The 21,145-nt window shown below is 42.5% G+C and overlaps 1 protein-coding gene across 1 annotated transcript; it reads left to right on the top strand.

Moving 5' to 3' along the window:
* Positions 1–1,197: 1,197 nt before the first annotated feature.
* On the top strand, positions 1,198–20,367 carry tex2l (testis expressed 2, like). Its single transcript, XM_030078652.1, has 12 exons — positions 1,198–1,355; positions 5,108–6,570; positions 7,880–8,080; positions 9,258–9,585; positions 11,636–11,910; positions 12,561–12,710; positions 14,030–14,129; positions 15,617–15,749; positions 16,990–17,127; positions 17,932–18,141; positions 19,360–19,480; positions 19,935–20,367. Exons 2-12 carry the CDS (start codon positions 5,149–5,151, stop codon positions 20,103–20,105), a joined length of 3,249 nt encoding a protein of 1,082 aa, XP_029934512.1. The 5' UTR covers positions 1,198–1,355; positions 5,108–5,148; the 3' UTR covers positions 20,106–20,367.
* The last annotated feature ends 778 nt before the right edge of the window (positions 20,368–21,145 follow it).

Genomic DNA, 21,145 nt, shown 5'->3' with positions numbered 1-21,145 from the left:
ACTTTGCAACAAAAAAATGAGAAGGGGCAGGGAAAATGTATCTCCCTGCGGCTTTATTATAATGATTTTCACCTTAAATGCCTTTGCCCACATGACATAATGAACGCTTGCAGCCTCAAGGTGCCTTCTCATTCATCCAGCGCAAATTGTGAAAAGAGGAAAAACACAGTAATAGGTCAGTTTGTGCAAAACTTCCCCTAACTGCACATTTATGCCTCCAAAGTGGATTCTCTTGACCGAGCCTGGCTTTGGTTTTGGGGGCTGTGGGCCAAAGAGGCTGAGCACCAGTCAGTCAGTAAGCCAGCCAGTCCGCTCAAGAGCACCCGCCTGAGTCAGTGATGGATGGAGGTTATTGTAGCTCACCCCAGCTGCAGCCTGTGTGCTGCTCTGCCCCGTTCCTCATGTTGTCATTTCTAGGGCTTCCAGGGTGTTTGTATGTAGGCCAAGATGAAGGAGACGAGGGGAGGGAGAGGGTGTAGAGGCAAGCACATTGTTTTATCCCCTTTTTTATCATCATCAGAATGTTTGAAGGCTTTCTTTCCAAAATAAAACATGCACTGAAATTCATCAGACAGCATTTGCAAGATGTAAATGATTCTATCACCAAACTCCTAAATGTTTCTTAACTCCTAAGTGTGCCTTCACATGCGGTAATGGAAACAATATGGATATATTTAAATTGTGTTTGCTGCATGAAACAACTTTTTATTTGTGTGTTTGTCGGGTCCCCATTGAAAAAGAGCTTCTTAATTTCAGAGGGACCCTTCCTTGTTAAATAAAGGTTAAATGGCTGAGGAAAGAAAGAAAGAAAGAAAGAAAGAAAGAAAGAAAGAAAGAAAGAAAGAAAGAAAAAGAAAGAAAGTGCTATTTAATATGAGTGAAAGTTTTTTTTCTTTGCAAGGTGTTAGTTTTTGTGAATTAATGTTGACCTGGCTTGAAAACAATATGCTGTGTGTGTGTGTGTGTGTGTGTGTGTGTGTGTGTGTGTGTGCGCGCATGTTGGGGCTGCAGCGCACTTAATCTGGATTATACCCCTGCGGCCATGCTTTTCATAATCAGTTTGGTGAGTTGAGATGCTCGGCAGCGCATGACACATCTGGATGCAGGCAGTGGGTTAAGGGGAGGTGTGTGTGTGCCTGCGTGTGTGAGAGAGTGAGAGCAAGAGGGAGAGAGAGAGAGAGAGAGAGAGAGAGTGTGAGAGCGAGATGATGTGTGTGTGTGAGAGAGCGCTTCACTGTTGTGCAGCAAGACTCCTTGCTGCGCACACAAATGGAGAGGAAATTAGCAGCAGGCAACACCGAGTGAACAACCAGGGGGTTTGGAGGCATATCCATTCAAGCATCACTTTTTTCTGGGTACGTATAGCCTAAACACACTTCATCTGCATTTATTTTTTGGTGTGATTGTTTTATTTCTTTGGGATTTTGCTACCCATAATCAACAACACTGCAAAACTAGCAATTTTATCCAAAATGTGACTGAACCTTTATATGAAAATGTTCTTCTTTTTGGGCTGCAAAGTGTAATAAGTGACACTGGTGTGGCATCCTGCAACACTATAGTCTCTTTAAATCCCAACTGATGCTGGGAAGTCAGACTTGTCTTCAGGATGTAAGTCTTCCAGAAAGTGATAGCACTGCAGACCTAAGTGGACTGGCATTCATGAGAGATGCAGAGTTATCCATGCATGGTAAACTATCAGCTTTCACGTGAAATCACAACAACTATACCTCAACAGTTGATCATGTTTCAAGAAATGTTCATTACAGTTGTTATTCAAAACCTATTCTCAAGCATGTGCCTTTCTTTTCATGAGTTAACCATGGATGTGCAACCTTATGCTTGATTTAATAAGAGCCCAAACAAAGACTGAGACACGAGTTGTGTAAGAATGTGTAAGGGTTGTGATGTTAATAATCAACAGTGGGTCACTGAGATCAGATAGGTTGCATCCAGACCCACCAAATGTTGGTTTAGCCTATAATCCGGCTGTGTGATTTGTTAGATTTCACAGTAAAACCCTGCATTAATGTTAATCTGAGATTGTCACTGCCCATGTCTGATCAGGGGGTGACACATAAACACACACGCATACTAATAACACACCTACAGACACACACAGACACGCATGCCCACACATTAACAGGCACAGCGTTGATGACAGGCACATATAGGAATGATCATTCCCTCAGAGCAGACACGTGCTGCGTTTCGTGCTGCAGCTACAGGCTTCACATGATCACACTGCATTTCACACGAAGCCTTATGGAACAGTTCTAAGCTCTCTTGTGCATGTTTTAGAGGGGCGGCTTTATCCATGAGCATCACATCTTTATAGCAGAGGGATCCCAAATGGCTGGTTGGCCCCTCAGGTAGAAACCTGCTTCTAATTTGGTCCCCAAAAAAACTCCTTATACATGCAAATATCAGTGAGGAGGTTGCTCAGATATTTTGTCACATTCACATTTCCTATTCTTCTGCCTTTCTTTGCTTATTCTTGCATAAAGCTTTCTGGGGCCTCTTGGTTTGTCCCTGCCAAATTATTACGACTGTACAGTCACAGCAAAACCCAGAGGACAGAATCAAGGGAGTCAGGCGAGATCACACAAGCACACTGTGACATAATAGGGATATTTTGTATGGAATCCATTATATATTTCTGAAAAGATAACTTTTGGTCGCAAGAAATTAAACCAGTGACTCTCACACATAATATAACTAACCCAATTAAAGGTCCAATATGTAAAACCGGGTCGACTGAGGTGAGTACCCTTTTGACTAGATTCCCAAAAACATGGAACAAACATGTAAGTTCTCAGAGAATAGGGCCGACAATAAGAATAAAGAAAAATCAGACATCAAATTACATGCTCATTCCATATTTTTGGTTAGTTGCGTCTAAAGGATACTAGCTTCAGTCAACCCTCTACCATTTGGCGAGCAAATTACAACAAGATGGCTTGCACACAAAGAGCATCACTTGCTGCCCAAGGTCAACAAACTGATCTGATTTAGACATGATTTAGCCTGGATCCCAGCTAAAATTCTGCTTAGGGCTCCCAAATGCTGATGCAACTTTTGGCACCTTGTAAATGCAAATGTCCCGGTGTCTGTTCATTGTGGCAACAAGTTACGCTGCAAACAATCTCCATCTTAACAAATTGCTTAGTCTCATATTGAGTGTTAAAATCTTGTTCCTCTTATAACAGGTGAAAAAATGTGCCAGTGAAACAATACAGTTTCACTTGTTTGAGGAGTTTTTCTGGGAACAAGCATAAATATGTAGAAACAAGGCAGAATGAGCCAGATCAGCCCACTAGTGTCAAGAAAATGACACTTGATTCAAGAAAATTGTGGGAACAAGTTGATTTTAATTGGAAACAAGTGGCATTGCCACTGCCAGATTTTTTTGTGCCTTGTTTTAAGAAATATAAGATGTTTGAGACTCAATACGACACTAATTGACATGAGAAGATGGAGATTTCTGCAGTTGAATCTGCAAATCCCCTCTCATTTAGTGAAACAACCAAATCAATAAGTTAACAAATCTTTCTCCATGTTTTCCATACACAAACTGTGTGGATCAAATATCAAATAAACAAGACCTCGCAATACTGTTCGCCCACACAGTGGCAATGCTGTCATATTGCTGTTCTACAACTAGCAGGGATAAGGCATTATTAGCCTAATAGTAGTTTAGCCTGTCTAGTGTGCACGCACGCGCGTTTGTATGTGCGTGTTTATGCATGCCCATGTGTGTATGTGTGTATTCTGGCACCTTGCAGCGCCTGGTTCCTCTTTCCACTACGTAAAAAGCTATGAGGAAGGTCTAATGCCACCCGCCTGCATGTGTGTCTGTGAGGTTTATCTCCCCACAGTCCATTTTGGGTGAGAGAGGATTATTTTGAATCCACCAGCTGCTGTGGAATTGGTTGAAATTGTGCCACACAATTCTGCAATACAGTTACGTAAATCTGACCAGTGAAAAGCAGGGTTTAATTCACATTAAAGAGCATGGTACTTGACCCAGAGAGACAGCGAGAGAAGGGTTCCCACTACGCCTTTACACTGTTTCCCGGCTTCTGTCCAGTGATGCAGAATTGCTCTTTTCCATCACAGTCTTCAATAGGCAGAGTGACCGCTGACGATACACCGAGTCTCTGTTTCTGTGCCATCAGGTTCATGCCACTATTGTTCTGACAGTGAGTAGGTGGTGAAAAAAAAACACGCATGCTGCTGACACACAAAGGCCACATGGGGGGAAATGACTGAAAGCATCTTTGAACTACTTTCACTATTCATCTCAGGGTTACATAAGCACTTTTTAAGCAGCTCAAGAAGCCATCAGATGGTGTTGGAGGGATGCGACTTTGGGTTTAAAGGCTGACAGTTGCCTCTTAGGGGATGAGAGCCGGAGATTTTTGTTTTCTGTGAGAGACGGCATGTTTAATATGACTTAAGAGAGTGAAGAATAGCAGTGCCTATTTTCTACTACAACTAATGTTTGTCATTCAGTGCACTTCAAGATGCTGCCAAAGACTGCAAAAATTCTGTCCTCTTGTATATGTGGTCATATTTTGTGGCATCTTTACCTATATTATGCATTTTCATTTTAAAAGTACACTGTACCACTGTATAAACTGCGTGAATTTCATGTAGGCCTCTTTGCTATTTTTCTCCAGTCAACCCCCAAAGTGTAACATTAGATCTGAGCCAGAGCTGCCCTAGTTTGTGCAACATTTGGGGAAGAAAGACTATCATGTCTATTTTTATATGCCTCGGAAATTCATTCAGTAATGTGGAGCGACAGCTACGGGAGAGGTGCTTACTTGGTTCTGATGCAGGTTCACTACGCTACAATACACAGATTAATGTACATTTCGCCATCTTCTCATAGCTAAACTACATTCACATTCACACCTTATTACACAGCCGGCACTAGCAAGCAGTTTCTCCACCGGTGAAAATAAATTGCTGAAAATGAGGCATAAATGCAAGAAAAGATGCCCTCACTCTCCTTACTCACTTACTGCTTGGCTCCTTTTTTTCTGCCTCCAAGGATTAAGAATGTAGCTGACAGTGTTCTTTATTTTTTTTTCTCTTTCAGTGACTCTTAGGTGCCTGAGCCGTGCAATGTAAGGATAAGAAATGGCAGAGAGTGGAAAAAATGGGGAAAGAGGAAGACAGAGTCAAGGAGGGGGAAGTTGCAGACTCCCCCATGAACCCCAGAGCCCAGCTCAACGCCTTTCTCCTGTTGCCCCCGTCGGTGCCACCTCCCATGGGACAAAAAGGCACCTGCCCCGAGGCATTGTGATCCAGCTGACTGGGACAGAGGGAGACTGGGACAGCGTGGATGACAGTGAGCTCATCTTTGCCCTTGATCATGATGAGGACTACCCATCCATCTCACTGTCCAAGGAGAGGCAGCTTTCTGTTGAGGATGATAGGGGACTGCAATCCTCAGATTTCCATGTGCCGCTCTCCCCTTCATCCCCCAGTTCTCTGGGGAATTGCTCCACTGCGGGTCCAAGCTTCCTCTCGCCAGGCCCACCTTCACCCACCCATCGACCTTTAGCCAGCCTGGTCAAGTCTCTCTCGACTGAACTGGAACTGAAAGAGGGCTCCACGTTGCGACCCAGACCCCTTCTCAGCCTCGTCAAATCGATCTCTACTGAAATCTCCCGTTCAGAACCCGAAGTGTCGCAGTCAAAATCCGACTCCCGCCTCAATCTCCATCTGTGGAAGCAGCTGACCCAGCCTAAAAACCGTAGCAATGGCGACTCTCGCACTGCTCCGCCCTCTCCTAGCTCACTTTCCCCAAGTGGAGAGGCTCTGAAGGGGGGCTTCTTCAAAATGGAGCTAGAGGACACCAAGAGGAAGCTCACAGAGGCTGTTCAAGAGCCTCTGAGCAGCATGTTCAGTAAGATCATGAGGGAGGAGAGTGCAGGCAGCCCCAAGCACCAGTGTCGGACCAACACTGCTCAACAGGCTGGCTCCTACAGCACCAAAGGCTTGGGGCGGGAGGGCAGCATGGATGTAGGCGTTTCAGAGTCTCCTGTGAGGAGTGCTAAGAAAACAGACACAGATTCCCTGCCTGCATTTGACTGGCCTTATTCTGTTAGACATCCTGGGAGAACCCACAATAGCACTTGCCCTGTGCATCATGGCAGGCAAAATCACAGGGACGAGAAGTTGGAAATATGCACAGATGGTGACATGATACAAGTGGTTGCCATTGAGACACATAGGCAGGCACAGGGATTGCCTGTTGGTCCTCTGGTCCCTGCAGGACACTTGGTCAGGGCCCCTCTTCTTTACCCTCCCCCTCCTCTGCCACGGATGAGTCTTTTCTGTGTGGCTGTGTTGTCCTATGGATATTTTACATTACCTCTCAGTCCCTACATGTCTGGTCTAGCTCTGGGACTGGCGCTTGGCTTCTTGCTGGGTCTGTTTCTCATTCGGCTAGGCTCCTCCAAGTCTCACTTCTCAGCACGTAGATCCGCACAGGCCCTGCTGGGACAGGAGGTTCTGGCAGGTGACACTGTCAGCACTGAGCCCAGTGTACTAAAGGTATATGGATGACTCACAGAGGTGGAAAACATCACATGTTCTCACCTCGTTCTCACACAAGTTCTCACCTCTTTCTCAACATGTTAATATCTTGCATAGATAACAGCAAGATAAAATATGCTTTCAGATTTCGCAAAGACTCCGAATCAAGTAAAACCTTGCATCTCACTCTGTTCCACCACAACACATCTTGCACATTTTGTCCGCATTTTAATACTGCAGATGCCACAATACCATCCCTTCAGTGACTGATTTGCTCGGCGAGTCACTGAATGTAATAAAAGTTGCCGCTTAACCAAAATGAGTCACTCTGAATTTGAACTGCTTTATTCCATTCAGCGCCTCTGCTGACTCTCCAGCACAGCTCAAAGCCTCCAAATGCAGCATGTGACCACACAAGGTGCCTCCAATACAATTACAATCTGCAATAATAAAAAGTGCTGGAGCTGTGCTGGTAATTATCGTTCTTCTCCTTACTGAGCGTTGCAGAGGGGCACGGGAGAGGACAGCTTCCCTCTAGGCACTGTCAGTTCTACATGCAATTAGTTGGGACACTGAGGCAGTTGGAAGCTGTAATTTGTGAGCGCACAAGGCAGACCAATCAGCAGTGGTGGTGATGGTGCGGGAGTTTCTGTCTCAGTGTTCAGCAGAGTCCCTTGTTTGGCAATTAGCAGCTTGGTTTTCATCTGAAAGGCATAGCTGCAGAATTTCTGAGACGTTTTCGGAGGGCATATAATATTTAGATGTCAGCAAGGGGGTAAAGGCTTTTGTTGCCTCTCTCTCTGACTGCAGGGTGGTATTTTTCAATGTGAGGGCAGAAGGTTACAGATAAAGTTGGATGTTGCCACTATCTTGTGTAATTAAAATTAATTTTACCTTGTTAGCTTTAGGGTGGAGGCCTAATTAAAGACACCACACAACAAGACCCACTAATTATTCAATCAGCTGCTGAAAAGGATCGAATTTTGTTACTGGTGTCTTAATGAACATTTTAGGATGTAATTCAAACAGAGCAAAGTCTTTATTCAAAACATCCTCATGCATTTAACAGTCGTTAAAGCCACATGACTCACACCAAGGTTGCTTCTATCTCTATTGAAGGTACTGTTTGTTCAGTGAACAAAACTTTGTGATTATTGCCACTCCAAGTCCAAGTATCACTTTTCCCACAACCAAACACAATGTAGTGTATAGAGACATGAGTAGCATTACTAAATAGATTATGCACAGTATGACCTCTTTGATCTCTAACTCAGAGCATTACCACCAACTAGTCATTTCACTAATCTAAATAAACTTGGTGTTCCAGGGCTGGATGAATGAGATTTATGAGTATGACCCAGAGACCTACCACCCATCCCTGACACAGTCGGTGTTTGCCACCCTCGAGGGCTCCTGTCTCCGTCTGGACTCCCCGCGAACTAACATCAGCCGCAGGGCCACGTACGACGAGAAGCTCCACGAGGCTACTTTTGTCAAGTCCCGCTCGTTCCAGCTGGCAAAGAGCAAAGTAAGACTGTTGGAGCAATGTGCTTGTCTGTAAAGCTGTTTTATTTCGCGACTGGAACATGTGGAGCAGTCAAGACGTGACTGATTTCTCTGTATGGTCATGTTTTTTTTGTAGTAAGCACAGCACTGTAGCTGAGACTTACTTGGTGAAGTCCAAGTCAAATGCAAGATGAGGTCTGGTTTAGTTCCATGACAAGGCGCCAAGGGAATGACAACTAACCAAGACAAGAGCAGATTGAATCCAATTCAAGATCAACACCAAAATAATCAGTAAACAGTGTCTTTCCGTTGCAAAAATAATTCTCAAGAACTTTCCTAAGCATCAACAGACATGTGGATCTGTCGGCAGGAGCTCTTATGTTACCTGTCAACATTCAGCTAATAAACACCAGTGCTGTCAAAGTGAAAAAAATAAATCTTACAGGTGATACACTGACACATATAATACACTGTGTAAATAAGACAGCTTGAGAGTTGCCATACATTTTTTTTTTTTTTACCTTAACGGGGTTAGGCTAGTGACTCCCAAGCTAACATGACATGCTACCCATAGGCACCGAATGACTGGATGTACAGAAGTGAAAATGGTATCAAACATCTTTTCTCAGTCTGGGTATGTCGGAAACAGGGTATTTTGCCCAAAACGTTGCAGCATTCCCTTAAATATAATATCACTAAAGCAATAGTATGTCTACTTGAGTAGGACAGTCTAGTGGGTTTCCACCACTGGTGGAAAGGGTAATGTAGGGTGAGCATTCAAGTGCAATTCAGATGTCAAAAGAATTATATACCATATGTGGTACAAACCCACATATGGTGAATATAGAGGACATCAGGCTATATGTACGGAGCCATCAGGCAGACAACACCATTCACCAGCCACCTAATCTAAATGTTACAGGACTGAATGTGTGAATCACTGAGATTTTCAAGTGGTTTCCTGCCATGATGTTTCACTGAATTTCATTACAACACCTCCACAGGTTCAACACTCAGCTCTTTCATCACCTTCAAAACCAAATTCACCTGAACTACCTGTATCTAATGCTTATACCTAGTTCTACTTAGAAAATTTTTGACACCCTATTGATCTCACTAAGAATAATCAGCTATTGCATGAAACCGCCATCTCAGAACGTCCTTTGTTATGACACAGTTTTACTGTTGTTCCCCCAAAGGTGTTCCTGCAGCCATCTGTGTTGGCCCGTAAGAGAAAGTGGAACCCAAAATATCCCATCTGCATCCAACTGGCTGGGCAAGGAAATTCCCTGGAGGAGGAGGAGAAGGAAAAAACTGGTTTGGACGAGAGCCGAGGAGAGGAGCCAGGCGTTGAACCGGCAACTCCAAGACAAACATCCTCCAAACCCGTCCACGGCCTTCCCACCACTCTCTACCTATTCGGCCGCACAGGCAGAGAGAAGGAAGAGTGGTTTCGCCAGTTCCTGTTTGCATCCATGGACACAGAGAGGGAAAAACAGAGGCCTGGCAGATGTGTGACCAGATCGGGTAGGAGAAACAATGCATTAGGGATATCTAAAGGGAAGGGGAAAGATAACGCATCCATATAAATGCCGTGTGGTGTGTGGATTATGGATTACATGCTCCAATTCTTTACATTTCAGAGTCAATCCCTTTTGAGGCAACAGACTGTGCACAGAGAAAAATACTACAGTAGTACAATGTTTTTACAGCGCTCAGATCTCACAGATGTTTGGTGACATCACCTTTGCCTCACTGTACAATAAACAGATTTTCTTTTTTTCAGAGTGCACAGTCATCAAAAATAAACGTTTTTGAAATAACAGCTTGTGAGCCATGCAGTTTCAAGGGCGCACCAAGCTTTTGTGGGGTCTGTTTTTGAATAAATAGTGAGCTGTAGTAACAATCATATTAATCATTTCTGCATTAGCTCTCTCTTCTGTTTCCATCGACAAGTTTGTGTTTTATCACAAGCATTTTATTAAAATAGCGGGTTGTTCATAATCTTGGGGATTGTTGGTGACAAGTGTAAAGGAAAAGACCAGCTACTTTTTGTTCAGCGAGCTTCCTCAGGTTTCATTATCCCTCAGCTTGGTAGTCAGTAAAAGTTATGTGTTTATCAATGCTCATTATGTATTGCTCCATGGGATCAGTAATTTATTACTCTGCAGATTACTTTTCCGCTGCAGCAACAAAATAGGAGAGTGTATCCCTTATTGCCTTCAAAAAACAGGCTAACAAATCATCAGTGTAACCACACAGCATGAATATCCAATGTTCCTGCCATCCTTTGGCTTTATAAAAAGTGACAGCTCATAAGATCATTGGTGTACAAGGCAGTTTCTCAAGTTGGCACCTCCACATGGCGGAAAGGTAATCTTTGAACCTTTATATCTAGAGATCATATAACACGACATCAGTAAACTGCACCCAGCACAGTCAATTAAAAAGCCATCCAGCCTGTGATGGTTTATACCTCAGAGACAAGAGAAGCAAAAGATCTAATGTTAGTGTACAAGCAGCTTTCTCTGGACGAAGCTGCTGACTCAAAGAGCGATGCAAGCTCAGTTGGGAATCTCTAGCTGCTTTCAGCTGATCGGACCAACTCAGCAGGGTGCCTTTACGAGCGAACCAGTCATCTTAAGTACGCACTAATGTCAGGTCTTTTAAATGTCATGTACTCACACTGTTCAGCCCACCGTCCAGGCTGCTACTCCTGCTGTTGTGCTGTCGTGACAGTTTTTATCAATCCACCCCCTCACTGGTTCCACCTGCTAGCATTTTTGTCATCTATGGAAGCTGTGCACTCCCCGAACAAAGTCTGCACTGTGCAGCAGCAACAGTAAAAACACATTTATTGTGCCAAAAATGACCTTAATAATTTTAACAATAATTTTCAACATTAATTGAATTGATTGTGTAAGTGTTCCTATCCAACACTAGTATTTTATTTAGGCAAACAGGGTGAATGCACAGTGCCTCATTTCAGGAAATTGGGACTCTCCTCTCTAGTACAGCCCTACTTTAGGATTTAGACTGAGAAGATGGTTGTATATTTATATAAAAATCTTGCCTGGTGCAACTTTAATGAGGGTCACTTGGCCAGTTTTTATTCTCAGTGCCTATTTACATTCCCAAAAGGATATACAACCACCACTGCATCTGCCACTACCCCAGATCCTGGTGAGAATGTGATAATTTGAATGTTTTATTTCAATCTTTTCAAATCCACTGTGCACATTCACGTCCCTTTGAGGAAGAACCCTGCTGATTTTGATTATCCCATGACCTGTTAAAGCAGCTATAAGGAAAAGCAGATGTGTTAGATGCTTTGCACTGAGGGCTTCATTAGTAGGACTGAATGTTGTCATTACTTGGGGCAACCATACATAATACAGTCCCCCACTGGTTGGCCAAAGTGTTGAACCAGCTGAAGGAACCAGCTGACTTTGTATTGCTTCTCAAATATCTTGTAGCTGCAAGTATGTGTCTGTGTGTGGGAGGTTTTTATTTATTTATTTATTTTTGGTGAATATTACATCAACCATGCAGGTAAGAATTGTCTCTTCTCTCCCAGGTGATCCAGCAGCAGCACAGACCATGAGTGCCTCCAGTAATTTTGCAAGCAGCCGTGGCTCCAGCAGGGTGGGCAGCACTGAAGACGAGGCCCCCTCCACCCCATCATTACCCTCCATCCCTGCAGGTCCCGCCAGCCAGACCTCCAGCTGCACCAGGGGCCATTCTCTGCTCGACTACCCCAGCTACATGGCTCGTCTCCTGGCCACAGAGGAGCACAGCCCCCTTTCCAGCCCTGGAGCCGGCAGCACGGAGACAAGCCCCAGGAAAGGAAACGTGAGTCACGCTTGCCAATAAGATCAAGTGAAGCCAATGAACTGAAACTGTCAGGAACATTCCAGAGTTATACAATGTAATGTGTTTAAAGATGGGAATGCCATACAGTTCTTTAGTAGTGCACATTAAGTATGAAATGGCATTAGTCATTTATCACATGCTGTAAGAGTGTAAAATTTAAAAAATTACATGACACATTCAAAAATGTACCCTACAAACTGCATTGAAACAAACATGACAGGGGGTGCATTTCCATATAGAACAGTCTTTTTTTTTTTTTTTATTTCTATTGTTCGATGGCTGCTACAAATGAAATTGAATTTTCAGTCACTTCATGCTCTAAGTCAGTTAACTATTGTAAATCATGACCTTTAACTTCAGCTTTTGAAAAACAGCCAACCTATTAAAATCATGCAGTTGGTTATTCATCAGATTGTATTTTGTATTTGTCAGTTTGAAAAGCACTAGAATTTTTTTTTTCCAGTGGTGCTTGCATCCAGCAGGTATAGATAAAAATTATTTTGTGAAATTACTCCATCCCCAAAATGTTCCTTCTAATTTTAGCTCTCAGTTGCTCTGAACCTGCCGTTTTAGATAGCGCATATTTTTCTCGTCCTCACTCAGTCCTGACCCTCGTGTCTTTCCTGCAGTGTACCTGTAGTCCCCCAGTATACCGCAGGGAGGGACAGACTGCATGGGCTAACGCTCTGATTGGTCGAGTCTTCTGGGATTTCCTCCGGGAGAAGCACTGGGCTGACATCGTTTCCCACAAGATCCAGAAGAAGCTGAGCAAAATCAGAGTGAGTGCAGTTACAGTGAACTAGTCGCAGTACACACAGGAGGATCATTTAAAAAGTGCAGTGTGTAGCATTTCCACACAGTAATAGCCTCTATTTCTGTCAGATTAATTGCCATACCTGGATACATAAAATACTTGGCAATCTCAAATTACCGAGAATTTCAGACTGGTGGTATTGTTATTGCTTCTCAAAATTAATACCACATTTCCCATGAACCTCATTATTTATTTCAAGAAGTAAATGTTGCTATTTGCAAACTTCTGCCCTCCCTGGTGTCACTCTGCATGTTTATGTTCACTCTTTCATTTTACCGAGGATAAACATGTTGGATATGATTTTTTTTCCATTGGTCTTTCACTCCTTCTGTCATCTGTGATTGTCAGAAACTGTGAAAGCTTTTGCTCAGATTTTGCTGGAAGAACGGCATTCATTTCTGTTTGGTGCAGTAAAGCAATTCTGCGTATTCCCCCAAAAATCTGAGTGGGAATCTCACTCCTTCAACCATTTTTTTCAAATTCCTGAAAATTTTGGCCCTGTTTACACAGGAAAAAGGATGTGTTCTTTCTTTGTGCTGTAAAACAAATAAGCACAATGGAAGCCTTTTACTCCTTCCACCATCTTTGGCTATTTTTATACTGAAAAACATCATCTTCCTCCTGTTTTGTGCCATAAAACAAATATCCAGATTTCTCCAAAAATACGAGAAGGCCCTCAATGTAGGAATAAGACAAATATGTATTATTATATGTATTATTACTTTCCTTTTACCTTTCACTCCCTCTACCATTTCTCACTGCCAGACACTCTGAAAGCTTTAGTTCAGTTTATGCCAGAGAAACAACAAACTCTTCCTGTTCGGTAAAGCAATTAAGCAAATTTCCTCTAAAAGGTCAAATAGATCCTAGTATTTGAAGTGCATAAAGATGTTGGAAGTGATTATTCTTACAAAGTTTCTCTCCTCCTACCATTTGTAATTTCCAGAAATGCTGAAAGCTTTAGTTAAATTTAGCTTTAGTTTGTGCTATAAAACAATTAAAGAAAATTTTCCCAAAAGATATTATTAGTGAAAAACTACTCATATTTTTTGATGAAGCCTTCTGTCCTCTGTCATTTCCAGAGACTGAAAACTTTAGTTCAGTTTGTACTAGCAGATTGACACCTTCTTTCTGTTTTGTGCCATAAAGCAATTTTCCAGATTTCCTCAAAAATTCAATTACGTTGTCAGTGTAAGCTGGAAAACGGAACATGTGAGGATGGGGCTACACCTACAACTATCTTCATTCAACTTTCAATCCATCCTTGAATTTTTTGGTTTCCAGCTGCCTTACTTTATGAATGAGCTGACTCTGACTGACCTGGATATGGGCTCCTGCATGCCGCAAATCACCTCCGCCTCCAGACCAGAGGTCAACCACAGAGGTGAGAACAGACAGTTAAACACATAGGCACACAGATACAGAAACACACACACAATACACCAAGAGATGAGGGGGCTCAGACTGATAAGATGACCTGTTGCACATGTGATTACAGCTGAGTGCAGCAGAGCAGTGGATCAGACGTTGTTATCTTGTTGTAATCTCACCGAGCAGGGGACCCATTACGCCATGCCCTGTGAGAAGTACAGCATATTGGCTGTGTGTGTGTGTGTGTGTGTGTGTGTGTGTGTGTGTGTGTGGGTACATTAAACTCAGGTAATCTGGCAGCCTTGGCAACTCAGAGTAACTAGGGGAATGCTCATGCATCCTTAATATGCAGAGTTGTTGTTTTTCCAGACTTTTCTCTCTGTCTGTGTCCCAGCATCACATCACTATTACACAACCACCTCCCTCATTAAAGTTTTTGCTCACAAATCACCCTATTTTCAGCTTTGCCCTACTCATGCCACAACATGTCTCATCACTCCTCAGGGGGATTTATAATCTGTTATGAATTAAAATTATTTATCAAGGCTTGATAATCACTATAAAGCTGTTTAATCTCCCAACTAATTATCTGTCCAAATAAGCACCAACCACTGTCTTCTTTTATTTAATTTTACCTTAATTTTGTTTTATTCTGAATAGTATAGTATGATGATACCGGAGGAACTTACTTTTTGTATGAAAAGTGTTGGTTATGAGAGGCCAAATCTTGTCACATAAGTCTGATTTGAGGGGGATTCCCGGGATGGTATTATAGCTTTTATGGAATGTTTTCCATTGCACGCACATATTCTGAGTCTTGAGATTTTTCTTCAGGACATTATTCACACTAGATCACTGTAAACTTGCTTAGTTATCACAAGAGTTGCCATGCCCGATGGGAATTATGAGCACCATCAGAACGCATCTGTGGCCAATCAGATCAGTGTGTTACTTATGCTTGCAGCCTCATTCCTACAAACCACACCAGCTTCAATAGCTGTGAAGTAGCACAACCTCAGGTATATTGCTTTTATGCATTTATTTCACTTTTACAAAAGTATCAGACATCTTAGCGTCAGTTATGAAACTTTTTGACATTAAAATAATAATAAATAAATGCATTATACAGTGCATTATCCATCTGTTTATCTGTGAACCTGTATGTTGACATGCTTACATCCTCTTGTCTACCTAAAAATGGGCTTTTCAACTGCATTTGGGACTCTTTGGGTCATGCACATTTGTATTTGGTGTATTTTTGCTTTTGGTTTTAATGTCACGACTTTACTTTCACCCTCTGCCAGCAAAAGGTAGCTTTCCTTTGTTAAACAAGCTTGTTGCTTCATTCCGATGATGCAAATGTGCTGGTGATAAGGAGTAATCAATACTGTCAGAACCACTCGTCAAACGTCTTTGGTCCAATCACAAAGATGGTCAGAAAACGTGTTTGGCACGTGACAAATTCAGTAAGCGGTGTCTCCCGCCTGCTGCCCCCTGCAGGCCTGTGGCTGGAGCTGCAGCTGGAGTACAGCGACACCCTGCAGATGACTCTGCAGACCAAGTTCAACCTGTCCAAACTGGGCAAGGAGGGTGGCCAGGAAACAGACTGTACCAGTGACACAGGCAGCCAGGGGTCAGTTAAACACACACACACACACACACACACACACACACACACACACACACACACACACAGGGGCACCGCCAGGAATTTTGGGCCCCATGAAAAAAAAAAATTAAATTTACATGATGATGGTTTAATAATTTTATATTAGTTTTTACCTATTTTTTTGGGGCCCCTGTCACGCAAAGGCCCTTGGAATTGTCTTAACTTTTCCAACATATATGGTGCCCCTGCACACACACGCAAACACACACACTAGTATGTCTGCTGTCTGTCAGACTCTGGTTATTCTGATCAGCTGTAGCATCTCTCTCTCTCTCTCTCTCTCTCTCTCTCTCTCTCTCACTCTCTCTCTCTCTCTCTCTCTCTCTCTCTCTCTCTCTCTCTCTCTCTCTCTCTTTCTTTGTCTCTTCTCTCCTGATCCCTCAGGTCTCTTCTCATCTACAGCACAGAGCCTCACATTACATCGATTAGTTGGCTCCCAGCCAGAACACAGGCCCGCTGTCATAGATCCATACTGGCAGGGATTAAAGTACAGTAAAGCTTTATATTGGCTGTCTTTGTGGTGCACATCAAAAGCTCTGCACTGAGATGTAATCTAGCTATTGTGTTTAGAAATCTCCTCATTCCACTGGCTGACTTAGCTTTGATTGAAGTGCAGGTTTTGCTGTTAGGCTTACATCCATCCTTCAGACCGCAAATACATCGGTTTGGGCTTGCTTGGTATTGGCTTGTATGGGTCAGTGAACTCAGCAATGGCCAATATTTTGTGCAAATACACAATCAGAAAGTGTACAAGGGATGAGAATGAGCATCATTTAGAGCCTACTAGGGTTTGGTGCACCAGTGAGACCATGTGGTGCAGACTGGGGATGAAGTACAGGTGTATCTTCAGGATTTGACCCACATTCCTGCACCTTATTCTATTTATTACATGCTCTTTGTGGTGGAATCACTTTTGCCTGATGAAGGTCTTACCAACCAAACATTTCTATAAAAGTCCTTATGTGAGTTATAACCGGATGCAAGATTCCTCAGATTTTCATGCAGCAGTGCAATAAAAATTGACCACTTCCATGCCAAAAAATATAAATACTGACTGACAGCTACTGACAGGCAGATATTAGATATGTAACACAAGGCTTATTTCAACCAGATGTATTGGCATCTGGTTGATACATCTTATCCCATTATAGATGCATCCATCCATGCACTGATTCTTATTTCCTTCCTGCCTGTGTCCTCCCAGCTGCAGGCCCATCCTCAGCGTGTTGGCGGACAGCGACGAGGAGTCTTCCAGTGCCGGCTCATCTGACGAGGAGGAAGTGCTTCTATCGGAGTCTCAGGGGCCTTCAGGGGAGAAGGGATCCGCGCCTGGACCTGAGGGGTAAAAGCTGATTAAGTGAATGTGTTTTAAAAAATAAGAACACAGATTAAAACACAGTCCTACATACGTTCATTATTTCTCTTAATGACTTCATGCCTCCATGGTGCTTAAGGCTCTGTGTTAGTGTCAGAATTTCCTGCTCAAGTAGAAGTGCTGAAATTGCAAGTGTAAAAGTTACTGATTGTTCTCTTTATATAAGCTTTTCCAATGGCAATGCCAAAAAAAGTAAACAGAAGAGGAAAGAGAGGAAATGTAGGCTGAAGTGTTTTCTTTTAATGAAAAAAATATATCAAAATATAACACACAGGCAAAGTAAATAAAGATTAAAAAGGTTTAACTTTTCACTAAATTGTCCATTTTCTGATGCAATGCTTACAGAGAGCCGGCAATACAAAATTGTACACTGTAATGGATATGGGTTAAAATGTTGACACTTGTTCCTCAAAACAAACAGTTACAAGAAAAATTGTAATTTATTTCCACTGTTGCATAATGCTACTATATTCTTTCCATGGGGAGCTCAGTTTCCCAATACTGCACACAGAGTGCAATAAAATGCTGTCATCACGTCCCAGATGGCTATAGCTTACATTTCAATTACATTTCAGAATGCATGGCAGCTGTCATTTGTGCTCAATTTTTGACATTTAGTCTCTCTGTATTAAATGGATTCACAAATGCAGGATCATACTAACTCTCTTATCTTTGCTCTCCGAGCCCTTTCTCCTTTCCTTTCCTTTCCTTTCCTTTCCTTTCCTTTCCTCTCCCCTCCTCTGTTCTTCTTCCCCTTAATCTTCTCTACAGGGCAGGGGGTGGCAGGACGGGAAGGAAGATTTTGAGATTTGTGGACAAAATCGCTAAATCTAAGTACTTCCAGCGGGCGACGGAGAACGAGTTCATCAAGAAGAAGATTGAAGAGATGTCCAACACGCCCCTGCTGCTCACGGTGGAGGTTCAAGAGCTGTCAGGGACGCTTGTCATCAACATCCCACCGCCACCTACAGACAGGATATGGTACCACTTGGCTTTTATATTTTGTTGCTACATACCACTTATGAGGTTATGAGGTTCTTGCATATTCATGCATATCCAAATATTTTCTCTCGTGGGGGTACCCAAAATACAACAAAGACGTTTTCCCACAGTGTGATCTACCCATCCAGATAGTTTCTGTGTGATTTTGCAGGGTTTTGAAAATAAGGAATATGAATTTAGGATGGATATATACAATTTGCAAGTGTTGTTTGACTTCTAGGGTATAGTTCTCAATGAAACTGTACTTTTTAAAGTATTTATTTATTAATTTATGTTTGACAGTTTGAGCTCCACAAAACAATACACATCTAGTCCCACTGTATTGTGATGAGGGAGACAGACTGGAAACCGCACCAAATCGCACAATATTGCAAAATATCTTTTTTTGTATTCTGACTGGACTGTTCCTTTAAGATTCTGTGATTATACTCACTTTTCAGAGCTGTTATCTCCTTATGTGCCCAAGTGTCATCTTGGATCGGCAGGGGAAACTCTGTTGACTGTTCCAGCGGCCAGATTAAAAATGAAAGAGGATCAAGTCTAAACTCTGGGACAATTTCCCTTAAGAAACACTTTCATCTATTTCTGCATCTTCTTTTGAGAGCCAACTGAAAACTTGATTTTTTTTTTTTTTCTAGGCTTGCATTTAATACCTTGTTTTATGTTGTGATTGTTTTGCTGTTTTGTCTTCCATACAAATTAGTCAGAAGTTGTTTGTCCTTGTTTATTTTGCTATATTTTTGCAGCTACATATCTGGTGCATGTTTTTCTTCATCTAATTGTGAGGCATCTTGCACCAATGTGAGAAAATTATTATAGGAATAAAGTTATTATTAAGTTAGTAGACATTACATTCCCTATTAATAGTATGCTATTATTATACACAATTACTACTGTATTATTCACAGTTACTCTGCACCAGTTTTTTATTTATTTATTTATTTTTTTATTATTTTTTTTTTTAGCTTTTCCTATTAAATAGAGAAAAAAATCTGGCATATTCCATGGTTTTGGGTATTGAGCTTATTTCAAGAACCAAAGCAAAGTGACACAGAGACCGAGCTGAAACAGTTTCACTGAGGATGCTAGACGGAAGATTATCTGAAGTGTTATGATATCCTCTGTGGGCATGCATGCACGTGCGCATGCGTGTGTGTGTGTGTTTGTGTGTGTGTGTGTGTGTGTGTGTGTGTGCAGGTACAGCTTCTGTGTGCCACCTAAGCTGGATCTGCATGTCCGTCCCAAACTAGGGGAGAGGGAGGTGACTTTCTGCCATGTGACTGAGTGGATTGAGAAGAAGCTCCAGGACGAGTTCCAGGTAATCGTTTCCTCTCTGTTCCACTGTGACTTCCTTCTCTAAATTCTCCCTCTTCCCTCTCGGTCTTGGTCTCTTCTTTGCCTTCCCACCCTTGCTCCATTCCTCCTCTGCATCTTCATCCCATCTCGTGTGTGTCCTTGTTCCCTGCTCCTTTTTTCTCAGTTCCAGCCTCTTTTATCTCTTGTCTGCATCCTCGCAGCAACATTGCTTATCTCTTTTCAACTGCTTTTCAAAAGCTGCGTCCTATCCAGGGAAAACCACCAAATCTGTTTCCATGGCACCTCTCCCACTGACTGACATCACTGCATTATTTATGCAAGAGTTTATGTTTTTCATGCTTATTTATACAGCAGCAGGCATAGCTGATAATATTGGTGGAAAAATAGGGTAGGGTGCAGCACATAAAATCTCATAGTTATGGTGTTATGTTTTTTTTTTCTTTTTTTTTCCACAGAAAGTTTTTGTACTGCCCAACATGGACGACATCTACTTACCCCTGATGCACTCTGGGATTGACAGTCCTCCAGCATCCCAACATCTGTCCTCTCAATCCCAGCGATCCCATAATTCCTCCACAGAGTCGATAGAAAGGATCCCACCAGAGATCTCTGGGGAGTCTGACTAGTGCCTCCCTGTGGCTAATCAGTGCTATAGCAGCACATTTTGACTTTTTTTTTTTTTTCCTACTGTATTCATCATACAGCCGTTTCACTAAATGTGTCTCCATAGTATGGAAGACAAGCGAGTTTGTTGAGATGCAGACTGGATCGAAATCGATCTTGGAGGCAGAGCTGCTCTTGAGACAGAAGTGATCTCATTGGTTGAATTCGAACTTGATGGGCGGAGCCATGGAACCTCAGGTTGTTTCGAATAGAATTTTTCAACACCATTTACAGTTTTTCTCAATTGCTAAAACACTAAACCCTATTGTCTGAACCAAATGCTCCATTGCCTGAACCCACTGATTGAATCAGTCACTCTTTTGGCAAAACCATAAGCACGTTTGACCTGTTTAGACACAACTTACCAACACATTTTCATTGTGATGCTCCTGTGCTGCATAATGGTGAGCACTGGTGGCAAAACTCAAACACAAGTAAAGCACTGGTGTCACTGGTTGAACACAACAACTCAAAATTGATCACACTTGTGGCTCATGATGTGAGAGAACATATATAAGCCAGTTCAGAGAGCACTGCTGTGTGAGGCCCTACAATGGATAGAAATCTGAGAGGAGGAGTTTGAGTGAGAGGAGGTCAAGGAGGTCGAGGTGGTCGAGGTGGTCAGCGAAGACAAAGAACAGTAATATCTGATGAAATCAGAGCTACTGTGATTGACCATGTTCTTGTCCATGGTATGAGCATGAGGGAGGCCGGACAAAGGGTACAGCCAAACATCAGTAGATTCACTGTGTCCACCATAATCCGAACATTTTTTGTCAACCAGTGACACCTGTGCTTTAATTGTGTTTGAGTTTTGCCACCAGTGCTCAGCATTATGCAACACAGGTGCATCACAATGAAAATGTGTTGTCAATCAGGGGGTTCAGGCAATGGAGAATTGGTTCAGACAATAGAGTTTAGTGTTTTAGCAACTGAGAAAAACTGTAATTTTGATTGGCTCGGGGCACAATTTGACAACATAGTTCAGTTTTGAGCACAGATT

Source organism: Myripristis murdjan, chromosome 19 (genome assembly GCF_902150065.1).
Source record: "Myripristis murdjan chromosome 19, fMyrMur1.1, whole genome shotgun sequence".
NCBI classification, from domain to species: Eukaryota; Metazoa; Chordata; class Actinopteri; order Holocentriformes; family Holocentridae; genus Myripristis; species Myripristis murdjan.
This window is presented reverse-complemented; position numbering and strand designations above follow the sequence as displayed.

Bases quoted from the DNA above. Each gene is read 5' to 3' on its own strand.
- tex2l (XM_030078652.1), top strand. From the start codon at position 5,149: ATGGCAGAGAGTGGAAAAAATGGGGAAAGAGGAAGACAGAGTCAAGGA. The intron at 6,571-7,879 runs GTATATGGATGA...TTGGTGTTCCAG, and splicing joins CTGAGCCCAGTGTACTAAAG to GGCTGGATGAATGAGATTTA. The intron at 15,750-16,989 runs GTCAGTTAAACA...GTGTCCTCCCAG, and splicing joins AGTGACACAGGCAGCCAGGG to CTGCAGGCCCATCCTCAGCG.